We start from the raw sequence: 15193 nt of genomic DNA on the forward strand, positions 1-15193 counted from the left end.
TAAGACACGGAAAAATAGAGTTATATTATATGAAAGCTACTTGTTCCTTCTTCCATCAAGTTCTTAATTTGAGCATAATGTCCAAAAGCATAAGGTCCAAAAATGAGAGAGAAAATTTCTTAATGTTAAATTTAAAAGACAGAGAGAGAGGGAGTGTGTAGTGATGAGATATGATAATATGATAATAAATACATTCAATGACCGTTTCAGTGTTCAAAATACTACAAAGCATTCACCTCTTTTCTGCTTCCTGCTTTAAGTTGCTTCCTTTGTCATAAGTTGGAGTAACTACAGTAACTACTACTTCCTAATGCTCACAAAAGATTAGTCAATACATCCTCTGGCACTATTGCCCAATGAATTGCCAAAAGCTTAGCATCCCCTAATGCAGGGAAATTTATTTTACCATTCTGAACACAAACATTTGTATATTAGACATGAAAAAGAAAAATTTAGGGACAGAAAAAATGTTGGCACAATTTATTCATGGGAGCTTTTATTAAAAAAAAAATCTTTTTATTTCAGCCCTAAATACAAATTACGATTGGGCATGTGGTAGTGATGACAGGCTACGTGACAACAGCCCTGATGCTCTCTAGTAAAACAGCTATAATATGATAGTAATGACTTTAAACACAGTCACATTCTAAGCACAATCCTTTGCAGGCGCAGTGTGAAGAAAGACTATTGTAATTACAGTGCAGGTGGGTGGAACCAAAGAAAAGATATGAAGCAAATTTCTTATTCCATAGAACACCAGCTCAAATTGATCTAACACCTGGCTTCTACCCCCTGCCCCCCCAACAACAACAACAAAAGTAATACATATTTCAACCTCAGAACCTAATGCTCATATTTGGAAAAAGGCATAGCACACAGCTGATGTGGACAGATATGCAAGATGAAGACAGCTACTCATTGCCAGTGAAACACCCTTCCTAATTTCTGAAAAGTGTAACTGACATGTACCTTTCTCAGAATGATTCTAACACTAAAAACCATTCAGAGTTCCTTATTATTTCACAGTAGCATATAAAAAAAAATTAAGAAAACTACATTACCATCAGATATGGGCTGAAACAACACCTCTGGTCTGAAAACTCCAAAAACTTTGGCAGCAGGCTGGAATCTAAAATCAGATCCAGATCTTGCAGTTTGCCCCTTTAACTATAATGCACCTACCCAAAAGTGCAGATCCAAATTAAATTTTAGAGATTTAAAATTCAAGGCATCATCTATGCACAGAACATTGTGATAGCCTTTTACACTGAGGGACATATTTTTGAAAATGGAAGTTAAAATGTGTACAGTAAGATACATATGTTCAAGGACATTTGCGCATGTCCATCAGATAACTGCAAATGCAAACCCAATGCTCTGACTCTTTGCACTCTGGCCAACCTAAAAATCTGACATGAGGAAATATTTTTTGTTACTCTAGGAAACATATGAAATTTTCTCTTGTGCTAATGGTCTGTTGAAGAGATACCTTAGCCAGCCAGAACAAGTCTTTCTCCAAACTGTTTTTAATTTAATTCATATTTATACAATCATCCTAGTCTTGGCATCCTTGCTTCTTCTCTAATAGCAAAGCACATATGTTTAATAATGGTCCACTGTTGTTCTTCAATCAGCTAGTATAGAGGAATCTGTTTCTACATGATGCCGTCTAGAGACAGCTCTCAATGGGAGGCATTTGAGGAATTCTGTAGGTTGCTTATGCTCAGTTCAAATTCTTATAAAGGCTGTTTCAGAATGTGTCCCTAGAATAAGAAGAAAGTTTACTTGTATTTAAAGTCTGATTTCATGAACACTCAGACAACACTACAATCTTAGAAATAAAGGGAATCGTTACTCAGCTTTTTTTTTCTTTAATGAGCCTAAAAACATATGTCTCTATAGTTCTGTGTTCAGGGTATGATCTCTTGAATCCAGACTAGCACAATATGAATGGTTAAAGTGCCAAAGTAACCTACCATGGAAGAGATGAAATGAAGGAGAGAAAAAGGAAGCTATGGAATACATTCTTTTTTATGAACCCAAGCCACTTATAATGTCTTGGTATGACAACATCAACGCACTCTAGCCATTTGTAGTAGCTTCTACCACTAAGGGCCATTTAAATGAGTTTCTGTGCAGCAGATTGGTTTATAAAATTCCCATTGCAATGCACTGACTTCGCCATAGGCAATGTACCATAGGGTAACTTCATTCAGGCCACATTAGTACTATGTGGACATTTTAAGATACACATTAACTTGTTTCAATTGGCTTTCCTTATGACAGCAATATTCTAACCAGCGTACTTCCAAAATCGTGACGGTGATAATGACAGTCTGCATGGCCAAGAGCCACACTATGCAGAAAAATAAATATTACAGGCTACTAAAATACAGTAAAAAGAAAAGGAGTACTTGTGGCACCCTAGAGACTAACCAATTTATTTGAGCTCACTTCATCCGATGAAGTGAGCTGTAGCTCACGAAAGCTTATGCTCAAATAAATTGGTTAGTCTCTAACATGCCACAAGTACTCCTTTTCTTTTTGCGAATACAGACAACACGGCTGCTACTCTGAAACCTAAAATACAGTAGTTAGCTGTCAACCAGCAATTTCTCATCTCCCCTTCTCAACCCAGGAAGCATAATCTAGAGGGGGAACGTAGAAATGCTGTGGATACATGGATCATGCAAGCACTTTTAAGTATCCGCACCACAGTTTTAACATCACAGTGTACAGCACCAAAATCTCCATTGTGCTTCTTAACAAACTTCTACAGCAGGAGTCTCAAAACCAATTTACCTTCGGGCCAGTGCCAGTCCTCAGATCCTCCCAGCAGGCCAATAATGTCACTGAAGATGGTGTTCAGAAAAGAAAACGTTTATATTGTATTTTTTATTTCAAATTTCTTAGAAATAATAAAACTGTCATACAACTTTATACAATTCTTTGCCTGCCAGAAAGTTTTTAGTGTTTGCCAGACACCTGGCAATGCTTCAGTTCTGTCAGTTTGTTGATGTTTGGCCTCAGTGAGTGAGCAGTTGAAACCTTCAGGATTGCAGCACGGTGAGCATCAGATAGTTGTGTTTGGTATTTTGACTTGTTTATGTTCATTGTGGAAAAAAAGTGACACTGCCTCCCTGGCTGACTCTGCCCGACAACTAATGATGCTGCCTCCATGGCTGACTCTGCCTGGCAACTAGTGATGGTATCTCTGTCCCTCTCCCGCAGCCAATGGGAGCTGTGGGGGGCGGTGCCTGCAGCAGACAGAGCCGGCAGCATGGCTGCATGCATTTCTTCTCCATGGGCCGCAGTGGGGAGGTTCTCGGGCCGCAGATGGAATGTGAGCCAGGACTTTGAGACCCCTGCTCTACAGATTAATTCCCCTCAATCACATATGGGCCAAACCTGTTCATTTTATGTTTGAAACTTTTTTACTGAGGCAAAGTTACAATAAAAGGTTAACATATTACACTGTACATTGCCCATTCAGGAACAGGCTAATATTCAAAGAACCTGTGGGGGAGATTTAGGTTGGATATTAGGAAAAACCTTTTCACTAGGAGGGTGGTGAATCACTGGAATGCGTTACCTAGGGAGGTGGTGGAATCTCCTTCCTTAGATATTTTTAAGGTCAGGCTTGACAAAACCCTGGCTGGGATGATTTAATTGGGGATCGGTCCTGCTTTGAGCAGGGGGTTGTACTAGGTGACCTCCTGATGTCCCTTCCAACCCTGATATTCTATGAAAGATTCTGGCTTGCTGGCTGCGGAGCTCTCCTCCTCTGAGTATGCTAAAAAGGGTGACCAAATTTCTAAATACCTATTCTCTTTTTGGCTCTTCTGTTGCATAGGTACTTGTTTTAAAAACTTTTCCATTACAAGGACAGTCCATATTTTACTATGCCACAATTCCATGGAGGACAAGTCACAGCTCTCCAATAATGTGCAATACAAAGCCACACAATAAAAAATAAATTAATTTGTCATTCTGTTTAAACTAGCTATATTTTTTAGTAGAGCATTAATTAAGCAGATCAGGGAGATCTCTAGGAAGCTGACATTTTGTCATAAGATGAATGTCTTTTATAATTTCCTCCCAAAGCTGTCTAGTTTCTAGACACAACCACCACATGGCTACTATGTTCCTCTTTCCCCAAACCCCTGCAACAAAGCACCTCCCTAGTAGCAAAAATATGATTGATCTTATCTGGAGTCAAAAGCCATTTATACAGTAATTTATACAAACATTCTTTATGAGCTACACAAATTGAAGATGTATATCTGCCTTGCCATATAGAGACCCTCTAATCCAGATCAATTTATTCGTCCAAATCCCTTTCCCATCTTTCCATCTGGGTTGTTTTCTTATCAACATCTTTTTCAATCAAAATTGCATATGTTCCAGCTTGCTCCTGGGTCAATTCCTCAAATGTGATTAAAGGTTTAGATACAGCCATCCTGTATCCAGAGTTCAAAAGAAAATGTTGGACTTGTAAATACTGAAAATACGGGATCTTTATATTAGCAACATTATTACATATCCCTGAGTAATTTTCAAACCAGGATCCAGGAACAGCTGTCCAAATTGAGTAATGTCAGCTCATATCCACAATGCCTAGTCACTTTGACATTTCCTAGAGATAAATCCCTGATTATTAATGAAAGTAGAACCCTCTTCACTTCACCCATACAACAATCCCACTGCAATCAATGGGAGGTATTTTTTTCAAGTACAGTGAACAAGATATGGCCTTTAACTTTGTAGAAAGCAAGCTTATCTCATCATATTCCTCAAACTCGTTTCCCAGAGTACTCTCTGTTTTGTCATTTAGAACCTCACTTACCAATGCAGGCGTGGACTCTCACTGAGAGCTGGGTCCTCAGAATTATACTGTGCTTCTTGCCCCTCCTGGGAAAAAAGAGGAAAACTTGATGTGAGTATTGAAACCACAAAGAGATCTCTCATCTAATATCACTAGAAATCCCACATTAAAGGAGCTCCAAGCAATGATGCAGGGTTTTTCTCTTCATAAAAAAATATTCTTTATTATTTGCGTTATTGTAGTTCCCAGGGACCCCATGATTTGAAATGCTGTACTTATGCCTTTTATAGCTGAGCATTAAAAAAGACAATGCTCAATTAAAGATTGCATACACAACCTTAACTCTGTCCATTCCTTCTGCATATGCATTTTGATGAGTCTTTAAGTACATGATCACATTTCTATATCAATACAATGTACCATGTTTCCTACAAGCTTAAGGAGGCCTTCCTCATTCCTTAAGGCCTATGCTGCAGCCTTGTCTTACTGACACAGCACAGGAGTAAGGCTACCCCTCCCCGCATCTGCTGTACTGACTGGACAGATCTATCTGGATCTTCAGTCTGCTCAAAAGCACAGTCCCTGATCTCTGGATACTCTACCTTCCAAGAAAGTGGCGGGGAGTGGGCAGAGCTTTGGCTTTGCGCGCACACACACACACACACACACACACACACACACACACACACACACACACACACACACACACACACACACACACACACACACACACACACACACACACACACACACACACACACACACACACACACACACACACCCTACCCATTCAACAGCCAGAATAGCTTGCCAGATGCAAGGCCGGAAGTAAGTTGTACCCTTTCAAGGCCTAGACTAACTTATTCCCTTACCACCACACCACCCCCACATTTCCCCCAGAGAAACAGAAGAGCAGGAGTGGGATGGGACTGTACCTCAACAGGGCATTTGGGGCACAGTGGCTCTTGGGACTTGTTCAGGACTGTACCCGAGGTCACATTCTAGCCTTAATCTTTCCACTGTGCATACAAGTTAGCCACAAGCTCACATACTACAAAGCCTGCCTTAGCTGCTCACCATCTTAGTGAGAAATTTCTGTGCAAAGTCTTCTGCCAATAGACATATTGCAATTTTCAATGGGTCACAACTCAATCGATCAAACCACTTTTCATCAGATGATACAGTGGCTCTGCTCTTCAACAAGGAATACCATCAAGCCATATTTCAACTTCCTTTCCATAGCTGTTTCAGCAAAACAGTTGTGAGTTTTATTTTAAACACGAGTAAAAAAGACAGGTTTCAGAGTAACAGCCGTGTTAGTCTGTATTCGCAAAAAGAAAAGGAGTACTTGTGGCACCTTAGAGACTAACCAATTTATTTGAGCATAAGCTTTCTGAAAGCTTATGCTCAAATAAATTGGTTAGTCGAAAGCTTATGCTCAAATAAATTGGTTAGTCTCTAAGGTGCCACAAGTACTCCTTTTCTTTTTGCGAGTAAAAAAGAATTTTTTCACTCTCCCAGTACAATTTGCCAGACAAAAATTCACATTCAGGCAAATGCTAGGCCTGCAAAAATTAAGAATTATTATGTAAGTGGCTGAAAACTGAGGTTAGAATGGAATTACTTATGTACTAGTAACTGAAGAATTCACTGCCACTCTTACAATAATATGTTTTCTTTTAGGTTTATATCAAACCTTTAAATTACATTGGTTTTCAAATGCTCTCTCTTTACAGTGGTATGAAACAAAATTTCAAAATATAAAAGCTCTTTTAAGACTACTAGATTTGCAGGTCTTTTGAAATTCCAAACACTAACATACTATTCCCTCACATGTATTCTGTATAGTATGGAGATTAACCCCAGTTTTCTGGACAAATTCCAATTTTGGTAATGACAATCTGTGCACCTAAATTACTCCTGAAATTTCAACTGGACACAATATCCTTCTGCACTTTATGGCCTGTGCTCTGTCTACAGCTGCCCTTTTCCAGCACAAAAGTGCAATGACTTGTGTGAAATATCTAATTCACAAAGTGCTTTGGGATCCTTTCAGATTAAAAGTGGCAAATAAATGAGAGATATTCATTTTAGTACCACTCATTGACATATGATTCCATGCACTGGATTTGCACTGTAGTTTTACTACCGTGTGTCCCAGCATGTTGGCTGTTATAAAGGTGAAAAAATGTATCTTCTATGCTCCTTCTTCTGCACTATTATTAATACTTTGAAGTTACGGATGACCTTTCCCTTATGAAGAGAGCAGGATGGGTTGGTGATTCAAGCTTGGGATGTGGAAGTCAGAGGTTCAATTCTCTGCTACACTACAGATCTCCTTGGTGACCGTGGGCATGTCACGTAGTCTTTCTGTGCCACAGATCACCACCTGTAAAATAAAGATAATAGCACTGCCCTACCTCACAAGGATGGGGTGAAGAGAAATGCATTGAAGACTGTTGGTGAACAGATACCACACTAATGGAGCCAGGTGAGTACTTAAGATAGACGGACAGAAAGGGTAGTCATGAGAACAAAAACAGTGAACTCAGGTAATGAATGCTCAAGATAATCATGGAAATTCATTCTTTCCTTTCTCTGAAACATGCCATTTTAAACCAGGCCAGCTGTAGAATTTATAAGCTTTCTTTGTACACCACGCAGAGGGTCAGAAACCACATCACCAAAAATTAAAAAACTGAAATGTGGTAATAATGCTGCCAGCAAAATGGATTTCTAAACACAAATAGTTTTTTCGCCTTCAATCAGTGGTTAGCCTATTGGATGAAGTTTCAAAAAAGGTCAATTTGCTGTTGAAAGGAAACCATAGCTTCCTTTTCTATTTGTCATGATCTTATTCAACAGGCAGTCACTGGGGTTAAAGGGAAACTGGTCATCAGGTTAATTATTACCAGCTGTGTTGGTGATACCAGTACATGGAGATACTGCTATTTGCTTTTCACTTAAATGCCAGGAAATAATAACAATTTCATTCTTCATTCCACTAATACTGTAAATTAGCTATTAGGAATAGTAAAGGGAGCTTTCTTCCTTTTCTCTCAGTTCTGACATTCCTGATCAGTTCCTTGTCATTGTATCCCTCCCAGTTCTGCCCTTCTCAGGATAAAGACTCTTTTAAAAACCTTTCTAACATATAAATATCACCTAGTTAGTAAACTTCCAGATCACAATGGCATTAAAGAAAACCGACTATGCATAAATGATGTTTTATTAATCATAGATTCATAGATATTTAGGTCAGAAGGGACCATTATGATCATCTAGTCCGACCTCCTGCACAACGCAGGCCACAGAATTTCACCCACCACTCCTGCAAAAAATCTCACACCTATATCTGTGCTATTGAAGTCCTCAAATCATAGTTTAAAGACTTCAAGGAGCAGAGAATCCTCCAGCAAGTGACCCATGCCCCATGCTACAGAGGAAGGCGAAAAACCTCCAGGGCCTCTTCCAATCTGCCCTGGAGGAAAATTCCTTCCCGATCCTAAATATGGCAATCAGCTAAACCCTGAGCATATGGGAAGATTCATCAGCCAGATACTACAGAAAATTCTTTCCTGGGTAACTCAGATCCCACCCCATCTGATATCCCATCAGAGGCCATTGGGCCTATTTACCGTGAATATTTAATCAAAAGTATCTGTTTATTTTACTGTCAAAAGCAAAACTCCCAGGACTCCCCACACAAGACATCTACAGAAGAGTGAATGGATTTCAGTCTGAGTAATGCATCATCATCAAAGTCTACTAAGACTTGATTGCAGAATCTTTATAATTGGTGATGATGCATTCAGTAGTCAGATTCTGGTGCGAGTTTGCATGTTAACTCTGACCTGTAAGTTATTGAGACACAACAAATATGGACCCCCACAAAGAGAGTTACACTTCAGAGTATAACTTCATTTTAAACAACTAGCTAAGGAGCTGGGATAATTTAGTGAGTGGATCAGCATGATCAGAGGACCTCTGTCAATTCAGTTTTTAATTCTTCTGAGGTTAGACTGAGTAAATGCCATACAGTTCACTAATGATACTACCCTTTTAAAATCACTTCGAGACCTACTTGTACACAGAGCTGTATTATTATTATGTTATGGTAAAATAAAAGCTAAATCATGGCATGGGTCCTGGTTGTTAGGCACAACTTAACCTAATGTCAGAAATGTATACAACTCGCATTTAAAGAAGGGAATTTTTCTAATATTTAATTAGATACATTTTATCACCCTGGGATTGTCACAATTATCCTTTTCCTTTTTGCTAATTAATTATTATATTTGTGTTTAATAGATTGTGAAGAAAAATCATTCAAACTTCTGTACCTAATTGCTCTATTACATGAGCTATTAAGCTCAGTTTTTATTATCACAATCATGTACCAAGAAAAAAATCATTGCCATAAATACAAGACTGTATTGTTCAGTAGAAGATAAAACAAAGTTTATTCCAGGATAAATAAATGTACTCTGCTAGATGTATATTTTAACAGCAGCAAAAGGAATACATGACATTACAAGCAAACCAAGTGGCTTCTCCCATAAATATTTTCTTTCAAGCAACGTGAAATCTGAGTTCACTAGCTCCAGTAAATGCTTAATGTAAAATATAATTATATATGACGGTATCATATATGAAATATGAAGGTCATTTGAATTCAATACAATAATAAAGACCTACATTTATGGGGCATCTCAAATTACACATTAACAGTATTCTTTTTGTAGGAACAATATACTTGAGATGTTGATTTTTTAATGGCTATATGTAAGTGGCTAAAGCAGTAATAAAAGTAGCATTTTATCCAATGAGTACATCATGCTTTGAAGCCAAGAAATATAATGGATGACCTTCCAACTTTCTGCTCTATGATCAAATATCTACTTCATGACTTTTTTGACCCGTGATGTCCCTCTGTACACACCCAACCCTCACTGGAATCCATGGAAGGCAAAAACACTCCTGAAAAACTCTTCAGGTTTGAGACCTTTGGACAGAAGGTGTAATCTAAGCATGAAGTAGTATTGTTATCCTTTCATTGACAGTTACAGGTCAAGAAAAGAGAATACTGATACAGTATGTATTCAATAGAGCTGCTGACCCTTTAACTTAATACTAAGTATGTATTAATTCAAGGCTGGTAGAAATCCAAAACACCCAGTCATCAAAAGAAAAAAAAAGTACTTTTAAGTAATATAAGCCCCAATCCAGTAAAGCACTTAAGCATGAGCACAATTTTAAATGCATCAGTAGTCTCATACACCTTGATATTTACATGCCGAAAGCTACACACAGGTTTTGATGCTTTGCTGGATCTGGGCCATAGCATAAAAAGAGCTTGAATTGCCAGTGTATGTAACATTCTTAAATCTTTGGTCCATAGGTAACCTTACTATTAAAACTTTAAAAGGTAACAAACAAATAAACACCAGTTATTTCCCTAAAAGGTACGAACAATGTAAAGAAAGAGAACAACACAAGCAGCCTTCAGGCAGACCAGGTTTCAAAATGGCAACTGGTAGTCCATCCTCCAGTATCTCTTTTACATGGGTATTTTATAAAGACCAAAAAGAGAAATAAAATGAAGAGATGTAGATAAACTGACTTACAAAAGAACAGGTAACACGGCATGTCAAGGTTCCTCCCCCACTCTGAACTCTAGGGTACAGATGTGGGGACCTGCATGAAAAACCTCCTAAGCTTATCTTTACCAGCTTAGGTCAAAACTTCCCCAAGGTACAAAATATTACACCCGTTGTCCTTGGACTGGCCGCTACCACCACCAAACTAATACTGGTTACTGGGGAAGAGCTGTTTGGACGCATCCTTCCCCCCAAAATACTTCCCAAAACCTTGCACCCCACTTCCTGGACAAGGTTTGGTAAAAAGCCTCACCAATTTGCCTAGGTGACTACAGACCAGACCCTTGGATCTTAAGAACAATGAACAATCCTCCCAACACTTGCACCCCCCCTTTCCTGGGAAATGTTGGATAAAAAGCCTCACCAATTTGCATAGGTGACCACAGACCCAAACCCTTGGATCTGAGAACAATGAAAAAGCATTCAGTTTTTTACAAGAAGACTTTTAATAAAAAATAGAAGTAAATAGAAATAAAGAAATCCCCCCTGTAAAATCAGGATGGTAGATATCTTACAGGGTAATTAGATTCAAAAACATAGAGAACCCCTCTAGGCAAAACCTTAAGTTACAAAAAAGATACACAGACAGAAATAGTTATTCTATTTAGCACAATTCTTTTCTCAGCCATTTAAAGAAATCATAATCTAACACATACCTAGCTAGATTACTTACTAAAAGTTCTAAGACTCCATTCCTGGTCTATCCCTGGCAGAAACCAGCATACAGACAGACCCTTTGTTTCTCTCCCTCCTCCCAGCTTTTGAAAGTATCTTGTCTCCTCATTGGTCATTTTGGTCAGGTGCCAGCGAGGTTACCTTTAGCTTCTTAACCCTTTACAGGTGAGAGGAGCTTTCCCCTGGCCAGGAGGGATTTCAAAGGGGTTTACCCTTCCCTTTATATTTATGACACGGCACAAAAGGAACAGCATCATGGGCAAGTTGGAGGGCCGATCAGGGTAAGATCCCCATCCTGCTCCAGTCGCTTTATGTCAGGTAGAAGGCCTGAAGTGACATAGAGGGGCCCTAAAAATCTCATTTCCAATTCTGGGTGGATTCTTTTGGTGCAGGAACTGATGGAGTCAGATATAAAGGTGTCCTCTGAGGATCCTCTTGCAAACTCTGGCGTAGAGGGCAAGGCTGAGGTCAGGAAAGGCATGTCCGTTGCATGCAATGCTGCCGAGATTCCAGGCAGCTCAGCGGCCCTTAGGGCAGCTCCAAAAGGCTGCCATAACTCAGGGCTTGTCTACAATGATGGAGTGTAATGTCTAAAGCACACTAACGTGCTGCACATTTGTTGGTCCGGGTAAACTCTGCTGCTGCACACTAAAGGTTCTCTAGTGCACTTCAATGTAGTGCTGTTTCAAACAGCACGATGTTAAAGTGCACCAGCAGCAGGGTCTACATAGACCAGGGATCGGCAACCTTTGGCACATGGCCCGCCAGGGTAAGCCCCGTGGCGGGCCGGGCCAATTTGTTTACCTGCCAGGTCTGCAGGTTTGGCCGATTACAGCTCCCACTGGCCGCAGTTCACCGCTCCAGGCCAATGGGGACTTCGGGAAGCGGCGTGAGCTGAGGGATGTGTTGGCCACTGCTTCCTGCAGCACCCTTTGGCCTGGAGCGACAAACCGTGGCCAGTGAGAGCTGCGATCAGCCAAACCTGCGGATGTGGCAGGTAAACAAACTGGCCCGGCCCGCCATAGGCTTACCCTGGTGGGCCACATGCCAAAGGTTGCCGATCCCTGACATAGACCGATTAATGCACAACACATTTAGGAATCACATGCCTTTAGAGCACATAACCAACCCACCATGTAAGACAAGCCCTTAGACAGATCCCCAGGACTGAATAAGTTATGCCAGGAGCCTCTTCAGTTTCCAGAACAGCCCAGGATCAAAGGTTACAAAGATGGCTTAAAGCCACCATAGCCCCACTTCCTTCTGGACTGAGAGTTCTGGGCTGTACCTTCTAGAGCCACAACATAGAGTCACACCCCAGGCCCATAAGTACAGACTAAATGACAATAACTTTAAAAAAATCAGTTAATATTTTCTTCCCATTTTAACGTAACACTTGCCTGTACAATGGGAGGTTGGGGGATGTCGACAGAACACACACCTTACAGAAATTTAAGAGGACATTCCATAGGGCGATGTGGTTTAATATCCAAATAAACGTTTTGTGCTTTTCTAACCTTTGAATGAATAAGCCTACAAAGCACCTGTCAACATGCATCATCTGTGAGAATTTTGTTCTCAGATAAATGAGAAACTTTTCCAAAGCTCCCACTGATCACCAGGACAAATTGATGGGAGGGGCAGTATGCACACAGAGCAACCTCACCACCACTAGTTGTGCAGGAGTACACCATGACAGATGTCAAAATCAAAACAAAGGAATCTCTACACATTCACTCCTCTGGAGGTGATAACTATTTATTACTTTCATGCTACTTCTCTCTTGCTCTTATCAGCCTATCAAACTACTGAATCATAGCTCTGATAACTAGGCAGAATTTGAACTTCCAGGAGAAAACAAAAGAAAAATTTTAAGGAGAAAGCATAAATTAAATGCTGTGTTCTCATATCTTAACAGGACAATATTACATTGGTAGGGGAATGATCAAGCTCTTCCTCTCTAACTTCCACAAATCACATCTGAACACTTATATTTGTGAAAACAAGTCTTAAATCTGTACACTACATCTGGGACTTTAAAGGGCATAAGTCACCCAACTCCCTTTGAAAACCAGGCCCTTTACAAATACCAGCCTAAATTTTCTTAAAAATCACAAAATACCACTGGGATATCAGCTTTTTCTAACTGGATAGTCATTTTGAAAAGTATATCTTTCTTCACCTTTTGGAAGATTTCAAAAGTTTCACCTTCTTTTTGCCTTGGAGCTAGTAACTATTAAAATCAAAGCCCAGTCTGTGCTTACAGAATTCTGAACTGTCCTATTCCATTCATAATGAATCCAAGACTGCTATTCTAGTCTATATAGGTTCTTATATTGCCCTCATCACCATAGTATTGGATGGCTTTTCAGAAGCGCGCGGAAAATTATTGTGTGTGGTTCCATTTTCAAATAAATCCATTTCCACAAACTATTGCCTAGAATCACAAAGATGTGCAGTAAAGCCACAACCTACTGCATAAGATTTGTCTTACTGTGTTCAAGCAAGTCAATAGAAAAACTGAACTTCAAACTTTCAAAAACTGACTTACGTTTAGTGAAATCTACCTTAGCGTATATTTAAATCCAGACTTCTTGAGGAGATAGCAGTGAATTCCCCTTGTATGCACAATGTAGCCTGTCAGCCATTGGAAATAAAGTTAATAATGCTGATAAGCTAATGCTTGCTCTCTGATACTTTGGTTTAAGGTAGCCACTTGAAGTGCCATTTTTCAAAGTGTACAGTAATGCATTTTCTGGAAATAGATAAAATCACAGATTTCCCCCCTTTTAATTTGTAATTAAATAGGGTTCCAAATGTATATAAATGTATTACATAAAGAATATATTGGAAAATCCATAGTTAGGATTGAAGATAAGCAACAATTCATTGTTATACACTGGTTTACATACTGTCAGTATTCGAGGACTCTGCCTGATTGCAGCAGCACAACTGTGGTTCAAGAGTAGAAGTAGGAGCAAGAGGGGGGAAAGAGAGCACCTCTTTTTTGTTCTTTCTAACCCAAGAAGAGTTTGATGTTATCCTATTAACAATTATGCCTTATATAAAAGTCAGAAGTTATAACAGAGGAACATGTGAAGGCAGAGGCAAATTACAAGTAGGACACAAGGGGGTTGATTTAGCAAGTGAAGCTGCTGCTTGGCCCCTACTGCAGTCACGAGACAGCGTGGCTTCAGGCTCACTCAGAAAGGGGATAGTGGAAAGAAGGGGAACTAGCATCCCCCTGCCTCAGGTACTTCCACCCATAAGCAGGCTGGAAGGGTAAATTGGCAAGCGATGCTAGTGCATTGGGAGGAGGTGGGAGGCAAGGGAATTTAGCTGTTTCAGGTACCGGCCGTGCTGCAAGTGGATGTATGGGCTATCAGGCTGCAATTCTTTCTGGTTGTGAGCAGGTTGCTGTTCAGGTGTCTGTACCTTTGCTGGAAAGTGGACAAGCAGAGGCAGCAGCTGCAGCACAGGGCAGTCCCAATGGAGCCCAGGGGCTGGAAGAGGACCCAAGGGAGTATTGCAATAGGGGCAGGGGGCTGCTAATGCCCAGGGTGGAGTGTTTTATGACCCAAGCCATAAATTAGGGCAGCCCCATGGACTGAAGGAGGGAAATGACTGAGGGGAAGCGTCCATGCATACAGGTGGGTAGGCTGTGTGGATTAATAGGGTAGTCAGCGGAGTTGGGCAGCAAATGGTCAGTGAAGTGGTTTCTGAGGTTTTCTCCACAGCACTTCCAAAGGGCACAGCGTCACCTCGAACCAGGATGTTCTCTTCCACTGAACACAAGGGATGGCAGTAATGCTGATCCCAGGAGTGAGTGTGATCTGAACCACATAGGGGCTGGGGGGATGAGTGGCAGAGGTGGTATCCGGCCTTCCAGCCTGGCAAGGGGTGGCAGTTGCAGGGGCCACAGCGAGGTGCAGGGATTGTGCTCAACCAGTCACTCAGTGAGTTCACCTGAGGGGGACAGGAGTGAGCCTATCAGGGTAGTAAATACTCTGGCCCAGGAGTGGGAGATCCAGAA

General features: G+C 40.4%; 1 protein-coding gene across 6 annotated transcripts in view; it reads right to left on the reverse strand.

Annotated features, from left to right (window-relative positions):
* Window positions 1–15193, reverse strand: part of FHOD3 (formin homology 2 domain containing 3) — a 627020-nt gene that overhangs the window by 524385 nt on the left and 87442 nt on the right. For all 6 annotated transcript variants that reach the window (XM_073332694.1, XM_073332693.1, XM_073332692.1 and 3 more), the window contains exon 3: window positions 4847–4911. In XM_073332694.1, coding sequence (XP_073188795.1) covers window positions 4847–4911 — 65 coding nt within the window. The remainder of the gene's footprint in view (window positions 1–4846; window positions 4912–15193) is intronic.

The sequence above is a fragment of the Lepidochelys kempii genome, chromosome 2 (assembly GCF_965140285.1).
Source record: "Lepidochelys kempii isolate rLepKem1 chromosome 2, rLepKem1.hap1, whole genome shotgun sequence".
In the NCBI taxonomy this organism is placed as follows: domain Eukaryota; kingdom Metazoa; phylum Chordata; order Testudines; family Cheloniidae; genus Lepidochelys; species Lepidochelys kempii.